Consider the following 14,762-nt stretch of genomic DNA (forward strand, 5'->3'; position numbering starts at 1 on the left):
TAAAAATGCTCAACATATTCACAGATTTATGTCTTTATCCTTTTACAAATTGTTGCTTTATGTAATACAAGTCAGCATTATACATTACATACAGTTCAAAATATAATTTCTTGGTGATCATTTCTTTATTTTTTTGTTTTCTTTCTTTCTTTTTTTTTTTTTTTTTTTTTTTGTGATGGAGTTTAGCTCTTGTCACCTAGGCTGGAGTGCAATGGCGTGATCTCTCGGCTCACTGCAACCTCCGCCTGCCCGGTTCAAGCGATTCTCTCACCTCAGCCTCCTGAGTAGCTGGGACTACAGGTGCCCGCCACCACGCCCGGCTACTTTTGTATTTTTAGTAGAGACAGGGTTTCACCATGTTGGCCAGGATGGTCTTGAACTCCTGATTCGCCTGCCAAAGTGCTGGGATTACAGGCATGAGCCACCGCACTTGGCCAGTGATTGTTTCTTTAATACTGATATTTTCTGATATAAATTTTCATTTTCATGTGTTAATTCTTTGTTGTATTAAATATATTTTTTCCCAAAGCTGTTTCATATAGTTTTCTAGTATTATACTCTACAAGTGTTTCTTGTATCCATACTACTGTGTTTTTTTTTTTTTTTATGAGAGACGGTCTTACTGTCTCTCCCAGGCTGGAGTGCTGTGACACCATCAGAACTCTGTGCAGCCTTGGCTGAAGTCATCATCCTGGCTCAGCCTCCCGAGTAGCTAGGATTACAGGCTTGTGCCAGCCACCACACCCTGCTATTACTTTTTTTTTTTTTTTTTTTTGTAGAGATGGGGCCTTGCTATGTGGCTAAGGCTGATCTATTAATAGAATTCCTGAACTCAAGCAGTTCTCTTGCTTCAGCCTCCCACATTGCATGAATTATAGGCATGAGCCTCTGTGCCTGGCCTTTTAGAAATTTTTAACACATCAAAATTTACTAACTGCTAATTTGAGAGTTTATTGCATACTCGTTTCATGAGATAGCTGATATATTTGGGTTTATATACATCTTCTGGTTTTGTGTGTGCTTTTCTTTGCCTTACTTATTGTGTGTACTTTATTTTTTGTAATGTTTTCTTTACATTTACATTTTCTTTAAATTTGTAAGATATATACTCTGATTCAGTTAATGTTTAAGCTTTAAAACAGTTATTTAATACATTATAGAGTTAATGTCTTTGCTCTCCTCAAGAAATATAAGAAATTTATATATTGGTTAATTTGCCCATATCAGTTTATATACTATTGAGGATACGCATGGTAATTCCACCATTCTGTTTCCAGAAGTATTAATATTTTATTTTTTATTTTTATTTATTTATTTATTTATTTTGAGATGCAGTCTCACTCTGTTGCCTAGGCTGGAGTGCAGTGGCACAGTCTTGGCTCACTGCAACCTCCGCTTCCCGGGTTCAAGTGATTCTCCTGCCTCAGCCTCCTGAGTAGCTGGGATTACAGGCGCCCACCACCACGCCTGGCTAATTTTTGTATTTTTAGTGGAAACAGGGTTTCACCATGTTGGACAGGCTGGTCTCGAACTCCTGAGCTCATGATATGCCTGCCTTGGCCTCCCAAAGTGCTGAGATTACAGGCGTGAGCCACCGCGCCCTACAGTATTAATATTTTATACAGATAATGAGTGGTCTCATTAATCCACAGATGCACTCCTCTCTCAGATCCTCATTTCTTCTATCATCACAGACCATTCACCTGGGATCACTTTCCTTCAACCTTAAGAAGGATCTTAAAAGTGTTATTTTATGCCAGTTATTTTTATCCATTAAATTTCTCATTTTGGGCTTCAAATAGTCTTATTTCAGTTTTTCTTAGCCAGTGCATTTGTTGTGCATAGAAATCTGTTGGCAGTTATATCTGTAACTGATTCGGTATGTTATTTCATGTGTTCCTGACACTTAAATTTATATTGGCTTTGAGTGGAGACAGACAATTTATATTATACATATATATATATAATTATGTATGTGTGTATATAAACTATATGTGTATATATATAAATGATGTATGTGTGTATACATATATTTTTTCTCTAAGATATGAATTATTTCTATGTCATCTCATAAAATAAACCAGGTTATAAAATTTTAACTACAGCGACTCTTAAGTGGACAGTGGAGTTAAAAACTGTGAAGAGCAATTAGTCCTGATAGTTCTGTGTTTTGAATCATACGGCCTATAAGAATGTGTCTTCTGGACGATAGACCTACCTGTAGTTTATGAAACCCTCTTGCATGTGATTTTTTTCAATTAAATGAGTCTATTGATATATAGGTGTGCTTTTGTGCAAAAATTATAACCATTAGGGGCTCACAGCTGTAATCCCAGCACTTTGGAAGGCTGAGGCAGTTGGATCACCTGAGTTCAGGAGTTCGAGACCAGCCTGACCAACACGGAGAAATCCCATCTCTACTAAAAATACAAAATTAGCTGGGCATGGTGGCACATGCTTGTAATCCCAGCTACTCGGGAGGCCGAGGCAGGAGAATCGCTTGAACCTGGGAGACAGAGGTTGCAGTGAGCTGAGATCGCGCCATTGCACTTAAGCCTGGGCAACAAGAGTGAAACTCTGTCTCAAAAAAAATTATAACTGTTACCTATGATGCTATTTGATGAGTGAGGGGATAATTGTACTTTTTTTTTTTTTCAAAATCACCACTGATCCTGAAAAGGTGGATCTTTGATTTATCTTCCTAAAGCAGTGTATGTGAGAACCTTGTGTTGAGGAAGACTGATAATAGCTTGTATGTATTTAGTACGATGTGCCAGGCCCGGTGTTAAGTACTTTTTAACTCACTTCCCATATTCCTAATGAGGTTGGTTGTAGTATTTTTCATCTTACTGATTTTTTTGTTTGTTTGTTTGTTTGGGTTTTTTTGGCTAATGACTTTTAAAGACCTCCAGTTCTTGAACTTCAGCTAGGGTCCCATCCCCAGAGTTTATCAGAAGGTATAGTTTGGGTCCAAGAATTTACAGGTTTTTTAAGTTCATAGTGAAGCTGATGCTGTAAAACTACATATCAAATTGGGAATCAATGAATTAGAAGAGGCTCATGTTTTCGTCGTTACATGTAAGTTCCTCCTTCGCTTTTCGCCATGAATAAAAGTTCCCTGTGGCCTCACCAGAAGCAGATACCGGCACCATGCTTCCTGTACAGCCAGCAGAAAGGTAGCTAATTACATCTCTTTTCTTTATATGTTAGAAAAATTAGAAGGACATTCAATGTTTTACAAAAAGGCCCACAAACGAAATACAGGCATTGTTCAATTTATTAATACGTTTCAATCCTCAAATCTGAGAGAGGTGAAGCAGGTTTCCCAGGGCCTCAGAAGCAGGAGGATTGAAGAATGGGTCCCTTGCTGGCGACTTCAGTGGCGTGGCATTGTCCCAGGTGGCCATGGAAATCAGGGTGCATACCCTTTAAAAGCAGCTGTAGCCTCCCAGACACCGTTTTCCCAGTCTTTCCTCCCGCTCCCTGCGCGACGCCTCTTGGCGGACATCCGGGAGAACCCGAAAGGCGCTCGTTGCCTGGTTGGATGCAGGGTACAAACTACATTACCCAGAAATCTGTGACCAGCTCACTGTTAGCCGGCGTGCAGCCAATGACAGCCCAGAAACTGGGCGTTTCCGGCTGCTCTGGGCTGCAGGGGCGAGACTTCTGGCGTCGCCGTTGTGACGTATTTTTCCTATGCCCGGTCCGTGCATTCTGGTTGTGAAGGCTGAGTTCTAGAGATCGGGTCGGCTTTCTACTCGGCTCTCGCGGAACCTAGCAAAGAAAGACAGTGAAGACTGCAGGACCTTCCTCCGCGCTTTTGTTACAATCCATGACCCGTGTCGTGGGACAGGCGGCCTCTCGCCGAGGTGTCTGCCGGGGCTGGGCTGTTACCGAGGCCTCCACACACGTCCTCTTGTCCTTGTCTCCCCCGGAGGCAGCCGCCTTAGTCTTGTGAGCGTTTTTACACCGGGTTGACTGAGACTTGGAGTGCTACACTCAGCCCGAGGGCGTCCAGCGCGGTGGAGGCGTGGGGTTTCGGCTGAGCCCTGAGGGCATCCGAAGTTCATCCGCTTCTCATGGCAGCGGCGGTGCTGATGGACCGGGTTCAGGTGAGTAGGGGCATCCCTAAAGCGCACCCCGGCCTGGTTGGTGTGTCCTGGGATGTTCGCTCTCATCGCGCACTTCAGGGTGGTCACTCTGTCGCATTATGTGGAGGGGTTCCGCTCCCCTTATCAATGGCATAAGGTGTGGAACGGACTCGAAGGCGCAGGGACAGTTCGTACAAATGCATGTATGGAGAGGAGAATGAGTTTGGAGAGTTCCGGGAACTCTCTGTGCCTGCTGAGAACAGGGACTAGGGGGTCAGAGGTAGGCCTGGAATGGCCGCCTGAGGAGCTGGTCCTCTCTTCTAAGGGTGCTGGGAGTCATGCAAGGTTTGGTACAGAGAAGGGAGGTCCTCTGACGCAGTTCTTAAAAGGCTCCCTCTGGCTGCAGAGTGGGTAGACTGGGGATTATAGGGTAGACCGGGAGATCAAGATGAAGTCTACTGAAATAGTCGAGGTGAGCGTTGATGGTGTGGGCCAGAGTGGTGGCAGCAGAGGTTAGAGAATGTATGGGTTTTGGGTTTTGTATGTATTTTATAAGTAAGGCTGACCAGATTCTCTGATGAGACATAGTGATGATATCCTGGGATTCTTCACATGACTCTCTTCACTTGAGACAGGGGGCAGTGAATGGAGGTCATTTCTAGCTTAGTGTCCTGAATCCAGGCCATGAGTTGTTTGGAGTTATGTGGAGAAGTCCCCACCTGGCGACCAATGGGATGAGTACTGGAAAAGTATATCAGACCTAGGAACAGGTACGCTCAAATGCTTGTAGGATTGAGTTGGGAGCGCTCAGGGAATCTCAGGTCTTAATTACCTTTGTTGGAAACAGGTATCAGAGGAAGGAGTTAGGCAGGAATGGCTGGCCGAGGTGTCCTGAGTGTGGTAAAAGTCGTGGGAGATTTGGAGCAGAGGAGGGAGATGATCTCACTCAGATTTTAACACGCTCTCTCTGGCTTTCAGGTTGAGAACAGACTGTGAGCATGAAGGAGCAGCTACTGCAGTAGTGTTGATGGTGTCTGGTCTAGAGGTGTGGCTGTGGAGGTGAGAGAAGTTGGTAAATGTTCTGTTTTTTAAAGTAGGGTGATTGGATTTTTTGATGCGAAGGGTGAATGAGAGGAGAGTCGTGGATGACCCTAAGGTTGGTTTGTTTTTGCTGTAGCTGGTAAAATTATGGAAATGTCGTCAACTGAGATAGAGAAGTTGGCAGCAGGTATGATTTTTAGTTGTTATATCAGGAGTTAGGCTTTGGTCATGTTTAGGTTAAGAGGTCTCAGTTGACATCTTAGTTAAGGCCTCAAGAAAACACACAGGTTTTTAGTTCTGGGGAAGGGTTCTGTTGAAGAACTTGAAAAAAATGGTGGCCAGTGTGTGGAGTGGGATGGGGTATCTTCAAGTCATGGTGGTAATGCTGTTATTCAGTAAGAAAGTTGAAACTGGAGACTGAGAGAAAACTGGGTCTGTTGCTTAGGCACTTGGGCGGCAGTGGTGCATAGTGTGAAGACGCGAGCACTTCCTGGACGCTGCATGCAGAGTGGCATGGGGGATGAGGGATGTCATAGAGGTGCATATGGCATGGGCCAGTGGCGGTGGGGATCTCAGATGTGAGGAAGGTGTAGTCCACAGAGTAATGTGCGCGTTGGGAGGAGTGTGAACTGATGGCCTTAAGACTCTAGTATTGGCAGCTCATGGGAGAAGATGGAGCTGAAGTTTGGTTGTGTTTAGAGGCATCGTCTGGACAACACCAGGAGAACTGGTTGGTAGGCGAGTATTGGGGACCCTTCATGCCAGACCCAGAGTTGAGACAGCATCTGTCTGCACACTTGCCTGGTTCTGCTCTGGGCTGGACACAGTGGTGAGAGAGACATGAGGAGAGAGCAGACACTAGTGGTGCCAAGGTCTGTTATCTCCTCTTAGTTGGGAGGCTGGGGAGGTGAGGGACTAGAGGGTGGGTGTGTGAGTGTGTAGACGGGAGGAGGGCGTTCTGGGGAGAGATGCTGACTTGTGGACTCAGCTGTACTCATCATGGCAGAGTTGTGTGACCTTCGAGGATGTGTTCGTGTACTTCTCTCGGGAGGAGTGGGAACTCCTTGAGGAGGCACAGAGATTCCTGTACCGTGATGTGATGCTGGAGAACTTTGCACTTGTGGCTACACTAGGTAAGTCTGTGTTTTAGTTATCTAATGCTACATGGCAAATTATCCCAAAGCTTAGTAACTTCAAACAATAAAAATTAATTATCTCTCCAGTTTCAGTGCATTGGGAATCTGGTTAGAGCATTTTTTGTTGTTTATTATTTTGAGGGTTTTTTTTTTTTTTTTTTTTTTGACAGAGTCTCACTCTGTCACCCAGGCTCCAGTGCAGTGTTGTGATCATGGTTCATTGCAGCCTCAAATTCTTGGGCTCAAGTGATCCCCCCACCTCAGCCTCCTGAGTAGCTGGGACTATAGATGCATGCCACCACGCCCAGCTATTTTACTTTTTGTAGAGATAAGGTCTTGCTACGTTGCCCAGGCTGGTCTAGAGCTCCTGACCTCAAGCGATCCTTCCTCCTTGGCCTCCCAAAGTGCTGGGATTACAGGCTTGAGCCAGGGTGCCCAGCCTGATCACACCTTCTTATGCAGGTGCTTTTGGCTCTCATGAAGTTTTAATTAAGCTCTCAGCCAGTGTTGTGGTCTTACCTGAGAAGAATCCACTTACAAGCTCACTCACATTGCTTTTTGCAAGATTTAGTTTCTTGTGGCTTGTTGGACTGTGAGCATTGTTCCTTGCTGGCTGTTGGCCAAAGTCCTCCCTCAGGTGGCCTTTCTGTAGTGTAGCTTATAACACGGAAGCTAACTTCTCTTTGAGCAAGTGACCAAAATAATGTTCAAGATGGAAGCCCAGGATTGTAACCTAATCTTGAAAGTGTCATTTCATTATTTTTGCCATATTCTTTTCCTTGGAAATAAGTAAGTCCATCCAGCTTACAATCAAGTGAGGAGGCTTACACAGGGGCAAGAGTACCAAGAGGTAGGGGTCATTGGGACCATCTCAGAGGCTGTGTTCCACAGGCCTTTACACCCACTCCGGTGTCCTTGGCGGGGTTTGAGTCTTCCTCTCTTCCCCATAGGCCACTCTTTCTGTCCATCCAAATTCATGACTCTTCTCCTTCCCTTCTTTGTTTCCCAGAGTAGGTGCTATGGGTTCTAGGGCTGGCTGTGTTCAGTGTTTCTGCCTTCACTGGGTAATCTGAACATCTGTTGCCCTAGAGCTTTGCAGGAAAAGGTTAGGATTCAGGAGTTTTTCAGTCTGCTAAGCAGATTCTGCACAGCTCAGGTGCTCACTGCCTGAGTCCGTGTCATGATCTTTACACTTCTTTGTCCTAGGTTCTGCCCTCATCCTCTGGCTGACATTTCCTGGGGCCTGACTGTGCCAGGAATTTCAGGAGCTGACTCAATCACTTCTTGTGGTGATTACAGGGCTGTCCTGGTACATCCGCCTTGGAGAGTATTTTTTCTAAACATTCTATTTTCTCTGTGGAGTGGGTCTACCTGCGCCACTCACCTGCCCTTTGTTTGCGTTACAGCTTTCATTTTCCCAGTCCCATGCAGTGGCGCAGTTGGAGGGGGCAGAAAGCCTTGGGTGCCTGACAGGGCACACATCACTGCAGCCACAGTAAAGGAGACCTACAGAGGGCATGGCCCTGCTGAATGGGAGCTGGAAGAGGGTGTCTGTTATGGTTGGGTTCAAATCGAACCTTCAACTTGTTTTGTGTTTGTCAGTGTTTTGTTGCCAAGGCCCATAGTGATTCTTCACATCTACTTTACTTTCCTCATTCTTGGCACTTTTTCCATTTGTCATTTCTCACCTGTCTTCCATCCTTTGGGTGTTTTCCCACTTTTCTGGCCTCCATGTTTCAAGTGCTCTCTTCAACACTAGCTTACTTTAATGTGTCATGAGTTGTGCACATTAAATAGTCCGTGAGAATGAGCTACTTATTTGGAGTCAGATTTTCGTGGGCATGGACATACCCATCTGCACAGAGCTCACCTGACACCAGCAGCCAAGGCCCTGCTGAAACTCTCTTGCAGAGGAAACAGGTAGAGGCTTCACCTCTACTCCCTATCCTGTATGCCATTGTTTTTAGGTCTTTACCTCATAGTCAAGGTTCCTCCATTCTGTGAGGCCCTATACTGACAACCAGCCCTTCTTTACACTGATCCTGGCCCTCTTGTCCTGCCAACAAGCCAGTGGACTCGCACTGGTGTTAGACACACATTTGTGATGGGGCTGCTGCCTCCCACCAAAGTCAGCATGCACTTCACCAGCACTTTTTTGCTTTCAGGTTTTTGGTGTGAAGCAGAAAATGAGGCACCTTCTGAGCAGAGCGTTTCTGTAGAAGGAGTGTCACAGGTCAGGACTGCTGAGTCAGGTCTTTTCCAGAAAGCACACCCATGTGAGATGTGTGACCCACTCTTGAAAGACATTTTGCACCTGGCTGAACACCAGGGATCACACCTTACACAGAAACTATGCACACATGGGCTGTGTAGGAGAAGATTCTCATTCAGTGCAAACTTTTACCAGCACCAGAAGCAACATAATGGAGAGAATTGCTTCAGAGGGGATGATGGAGGGGCCTCATTTGTGAAGAGCTGTACAGTCCGCATGTTAGGGAGATCCTTTACATGCAGGGAGGAAGGGATGGACTTACCAGATAGCTCTGGCCTTTTCCAGCACCAGACCACTTACAACAGGGTGAGTCCATGCAGAAGGACTGAATGCATGGAGTCTTTCCCACACAGCTCCAGTCTCAGGCAACACCAACGAGACTATGATGGACAGATGCTTTTCAGTTGCAGTGATGAAGGGAAAGCCTTCCTGGACACCTTTACTTTTCTTGACAGCCAGATGATTCATGCTGAGGTGAGACCCTTTAGATGCCTACCATGTGGAAATGTGTTCAAGGAGAAATCAGCTCTTATTAATCACAGAAAAATCCACAGTGGAGAAACATCTCATGTGTGTAAGGAGTGTGGAAAAGCCTTCATTCACTTGCACCACCTAAAAATGCACCAGAAATTTCACACTGGAAAAAGACATTATACATGCAGCGAATGTGGGAAGGCCTTCAGCCGCAAGGACACACTTGTTCAGCATCAGAGAGTTCACACTGGAGAAAGATCCTATGACTGCAGTGAATGTGGAAAAGCCTACAGCAGAAGCTCCCACCTTGTTCAGCACCAGAGAATTCACACAGGAGAAAGGCCTTATAAGTGCAACGAATGTGGGAAAGCCTTTAGCCGTAAAGACACACTTGTTCAGCACCAGAGATTTCATACTGGAGAAAGGCCTTATGAGTGCAGTGAATGTGGAAAATTCTTTAGCCAAAGCTCCCACCTTATTGAGCACTGGAGAATTCATACCGGGGCAAGGCCTTATGAATGCATAGAATGTGGAAAATTCTTTAGCCATAACTCTAGCCTCATTAAACATCGGAGAGTACACACAGGAGCAAGGTCCTACGTGTGCAGCAAATGTGGGAAGGCCTTTGGCTGCAAAGACACACTTGTTCAGCACCAGATAATTCACACTGGAGCAAGGCCTTATGAGTGCAGTGAATGTGGGAAGGCCTTCAGCCGTAAAGACACACTTGTTCAACACCAAAAAATCCACACTGGAGAAAGGCCTTATGAGTGTGGTGAATGTGGCAAATTCTTTAGCCATAGCTCCAACCTTATTGTACACCAGAGAATTCACACTGGAGCAAAGCCTTATGAGTGCAATGAATGTGGGAAATGCTTTAGCCACAACTCCAGCCTCATTCTGCACCAGAGAGTTCACACAGGAGCAAGGCCTTATGTGTGCAGTGAATGTGGGAAGGCTTACATTAGTAGCTCCCACCTTGTTCAACACAAGAAAGTTCACACTGGAGCAAGACCTTATGAGTGCAGTGAATGTGGGAAATTCTTTAGCCGCAACTCTGGCCTCATTCTGCACCAAAGGGTTCACACTGGAGAAAAGCCTTACATATGCAGTGAATGTGGGAAAGCCTACAGCAGAAGCTCCCATCTTGTTCGTCACCAGAAAGCTCACACTGGAGAAAGAGCTCATGAGTGCAACAGTTTTGGTGACCCTTTAGCTGCATCTCTTAAACTTGTTTAACACCAGAAAATTCACACAAGAGAAAGGCCTTATGAATGCAGAAAATATTTCATCTTGTTCATCCTCATAGGACTCACACCACAGCAATGCTCTGTGAGTGCCCTTTGTGAGAGAACCATCAGCTAGCAGATGAGCACTGTATATTCATTCCACCCTGGGGAGATTCCTGATAAGCACCACATATGTGGGAGGCTTTCATGAGGCATGTTGCACTTTGTAACTGTCTAGAGCTCTTGATGGAATTATATCACTGTCAGTGCCTGTGGCGGAAGCCATCTTATTGCTACCAGCTGTGTGTGTCAATCACTCCATTTTGCTCAGGGAAGGCAGACTTCTGTGCTTTCTTTCCTGTTCCCTACAGGTAATCATGAATATTTTCAAGGACTTCCCCCACCCCACTTCACCCCCTACCATCGAGGGTCCTCATCTTTTCCCTCATGATTAGGTTCTGAGCAAACGTGATCTAGCTCTCACCAAAAGGACCTGAGCTAGGGTCTGCTGGGATTTCCTGACACGATTTTCCATCTTCATGGACAATGTTAACTGTAAACGTGATAGCTGTGACTTACTTGTCTTACTGCCAAATCGCCCAAATTTGGAACTGCTTGTCCCATGCTGCTCTGGTTTATACAGTGATAAAGGCCTATTGTGGCAGTCTTTACTCTTGGGGATTTTGTTACTGTGTAGAGTGGATTGAGAAAAGAATTGTGTTCTGTCATGAAGGGAGTAGCACCTTTTGTGGGCACCACCTTTATGTGCCTCAGAGGGGACCAAAGGATGGCAGAAAACAGTTCTCAGTCTAGTTCGACCTAATTTACACCATTGCCCTAGGCTTGCTAGGAAAGACTGAAAAAAAATTTGTGCCTAACTTTGTGGCCTGGCTGCCAGGATTTCCTGTGAGCCCAGTGAGGAGGGCATAGTTGGTGTGAAAATCTCCTGTGCTTCTGGAAGCAACATAAGTTGGGTCCCTTAACTGTCACGTACTCCCCAGCACTGTTGCGGGATTGCTGTCTTCTGTACCTGTACAGGATCAAGTTCCTGATATCCAGAATCCCATAGGCAAGTAACATTGACTGTAAGACCTCTATAGGGCATTGTGAAAATCATGATTGCTACAGAAACACTGAGATAATGGAGTGGGGATGACTGTGGCAAACACAAGGAGTTTCGAACATTCTAGAGGGATATCCACAAATCTCGGTGCAGTTATGATGGTGTGGGATGGGAGCGCATAGAAATTCTCAGGACCTTCAGACATCTGTATCTCCTGTGGCCAAGGCCGCTGTCAGAGGAAATAATCTAAATGTTTGTGGATTCCTGTGTCTCCCTGGGCAGTTGACCTGCACAGACAGGAACCTCAGCAGTGACAGAACTGAGAGATCCAGGGATGGGTCTTCTCTGACACAGCCAGCATTCCTAGTGACTGAGGTGGATGCGGACTTCATTGCTTACCAATTTTTACCAACATTGAGGCAGGGCTCACTCTCCTAAATTATAGGGAGAAGAATATGGTAGAGCCAAAGTAGTTGACAGATCTAACTTTCCTAGTGGAACAGTATATATAGATTTTAATGAGGAACATTTATTTAACAGCTTTATGGAGGTATGATTAACATGCAATAAACTGCAAATATGTAAAGTGTAAAATGTGCTATGTTTCAGCATGTGTACACACCTATGAAACCACCACAGTCAAGATATCCAACACAACAAAAGATTGTCCCTTTATAATCCTCAATCTTTCCTCATCTTGTTTTCCACAATTCACAAGCAACAGCAAGCATTTTCTATAATTTTATAAATGAAACCATATGGTGTGTACTTTTTAGGGGGTGGGGCTCTGGCTTTTTCAGTAAACATAACTATTTTAAGGTTAATCCATTATCTTGTTGCATGAATCAATTGTTTGCTCATTTGTATTGCTGAGTAGTATTTCATTGTATACCACAATTTTTCTTCTTTGTCAACTTAATTGTTATGGATGTTTGGGTAACTTTCAGTTTTTGGCTATTACAAATAAACCTCTGAAGATTTGTGTGCAAATTATGGCTGAATGATATTCCATTCTATAAATATACCTCAGTTTCAGTTTCTTTATCCATTTACTTATTGAAGGACGGTTGCTTTCAAGTTTTGGCAGTTATGAGTAAACCTACTACATATTTGTATAGTTTTTCTGTGGAGATGTTTTCAACTCATTTGGATACGGGCCAAGGAGTACAATTTTCTCTGTCATATAGTATGTTTAGTCTTGTAAGAAACTGCCAAGCTGTCTTCCAAAGCAGCTGTACATTTTATTTTTTTATTTTATTTTATTTTATTTTATTTATTTTATTTTATTTTATTTTATTTATTTTATTTGTATATATTTTTTGAGACAGAGTCTCGCTGTGTCGCCCAGGCTGGAGTGCAGTGGCATGATCTTGGTTCACTGCAACCTCCACCTACTTTAGTAGGCACGGGTTTTTACCATGTTGGCCAGGCTGGTCTCAAACTCCTGACCTCAAGTGATCACCCTCCTCGGCCTTCCAAAGTGCTGGGATAACGGGGTTGAGCCACTGCAACGGGCTGTGGCTGTACCATTTTTGCATCCAACTAACAATGAATGAACATTCCTCTTGCATCTCATCCTAATCAGCATTTGGCATTTTCAGTATTTTGGATTTTAAAATGCCATTCAAATAGGTGTGTTGTGGTATGCCATTGTTGCTTTAATTTGCAATTCCCTAATAACACACAATGAGTATCTTTTTTAAAGGCAGGGTTGTTTTGTTTTGTTTTGTTTTGTTTTGAAATGGAGTCTTGCTCTGTCGCCCAGGCTGGAGTACAGTGGCATGATCTCTGCTCACTGCAACCTCCACCTCCCGGGTTCAAGCGATTCTCTCACCTTAGCCTCCCAAGTAGCTGGGACTACAGGCGCACCCATCACCATGCCCAGCTAATTTTTGTATTTTAGCGGAAATGGGGTTTCACCATGTTGGCCAGGCTGGTCTCGAACTCCTGACCTCAGGTGATCTGTCTGCCTTGGCTTCCCAAGGTGCTGGGATTACAGGTGTGAGTCACCGCGCCCAGCCTGGCTGGGGTTTTTTTATATGAGTTTCACACACATCTGAGTAAGTGGCTTGCAGACAGAGAAGTTAACAACTTTGGCTGTTAGCTTGAACCTGTGATTTATGAATACCAAAAAGACAAATACAGAATCTAAGGAAACACATAACAGTCCTGTATACACACAGCAGCTGGCAGCCCTATTCCCAGTGTGTCCCATGTACCTACCATTGACCTGAAACCCAGTTCATATGTGCTCATTGAACATTTTGTAAAGCAGTAAATACACATTATCACACAGATTCCCTACTCATTTTTGTTTTTATTTTTTGAGACGGAGTCTTGCACTGTCACCCAGGCTGGAGTGCAGTGGTGCGATCTCTGCTCACTGCAACTTCCGCCTCCTGGGTTCAAGCGATTCTCCTGCCTCAGCCTCCCGAGTAGTAGCTGGGATTACAGGCACCCGCCACCATGCCCAGCTAATTTTTGTATTTTTAGTAGAGACAGGGTTTCACTATGTTGGCCAGGCCGGTCTTGAACTGACCTCGTGATCCGCCCACCTCGGCCTCCCAAATTGCTGGGATTACAGGCGTGAGCCACCGCACCCGGTCTTCATTTTTATTTTTTGACAAGTGTTTCCATTTGTTGTCTCTACTTATCCGTCCAAACAGTTAATAAGCGATGTTTTCAAGTATGAAAAAAATACATATAGGAGACAGAAGCATAATGTGTCCAAGGTTCCAGCACAGCCATTCTCAACTTCATTCTTTGACTTCTCAGACTCTTGCTCAAACTCTACTGTAACCTTGCTTTTTTCCCCCTTCACATGTCACAGAGAGATTTCTGTAGGACTATTTCTGCCACTATTTTTGAAATAACAACATAATCATTGTTAGTCCAAATTGCACCATCCTGTAAGCCCCCTGCTATTTCACAGACCTTGGTCAGAGTGAAGCATTCCACGGACTGAGGGCCTTGAGAAACATCCTGCCCAACTGCCTGACTTTCTTATCACATCCTGCTGGGAAAAGGTCCAAGGGAGGTCACTATCACATCCTGCCGGAAAAAAGGCCAAACTGCCTCAGGAACATCTTACGCACATCCTTTGGCCGGGTGCAGTGGCTCACGCCTGTAATCCCAGCAATTCGGGAGGCCGAGGCGGGCGGATCACCTGAGGTCAGGAGTTCCGGACTGGCCTGACCAACATGGTGAAATCCTGTCGCTACTAAAAATACAAAAAAAATTGGCCGGGCGTGGTGGCACGCGCCTGTAAAGCCAGCTACTCAGGAGGGTGAAGCAGAAGAATCGCTTGAACTCCGGGAGGCTGAGGTTGCAGTGGGCCGAGATTACGCCATTGCACTCAAGCCTGGGCGACAAGAGCGAGACTCCTCAAAAAACAAACAAACAAAAAAAACCCACCATCCTCCTGGGCAGGAAGCCATACCCTCCCGCCGCGCCCCC

At 45.0% G+C, this 14,762-nt stretch overlaps 1 protein-coding gene across 1 annotated transcript; it reads left to right on the forward strand.

Moving 5' to 3' along the window:
• The first annotated feature begins 3,266 nt into the window (after positions 1-3,266).
• On the forward strand, positions 3,267-12,296 carry ZNF304 (zinc finger protein 304). The gene is made up of 3 exons (XM_054464537.2): positions 3,267-4,112; positions 6,139-6,265; positions 8,434-12,296. The coding sequence occupies exons 1-3, from the start codon at positions 4,080-4,082 to the stop codon at positions 10,251-10,253; spliced, it is 1,980 nt and encodes a 659-aa protein (XP_054320512.1). The 5' UTR covers positions 3,267-4,079; the 3' UTR covers positions 10,254-12,296.
• The last annotated feature ends 2,466 nt before the right edge of the window (positions 12,297-14,762 follow it).

Source organism: Pongo pygmaeus, chromosome 20 (assembly GCF_028885625.2).
Source record: "Pongo pygmaeus isolate AG05252 chromosome 20, NHGRI_mPonPyg2-v2.0_pri, whole genome shotgun sequence".
NCBI classification, from domain to species: domain Eukaryota; kingdom Metazoa; phylum Chordata; class Mammalia; order Primates; family Hominidae; genus Pongo; species Pongo pygmaeus.

What these genes read in the sequence shown, in the direction of transcription:
- ZNF304 (XM_054464537.2), top strand. Translation starts at nt 4,080, where the DNA reads ATGGCAGCGGCGGTGCTGATGGACCGGGTTCAG. An exon ending in TGCTGATGGACCGGGTTCAG is followed by an intron (nt 4,113 to 6,138) that starts GTGAGTAGGGGC and finishes TCATCATGGCAG; the next exon opens with AGTTGTGTGACCTTCGAGGA. An exon ending in TGCACTTGTGGCTACACTAG is followed by an intron (nt 6,266 to 8,433) that starts GTAAGTCTGTGT and finishes TTTTGCTTTCAG; the next exon opens with GTTTTTGGTGTGAAGCAGAA.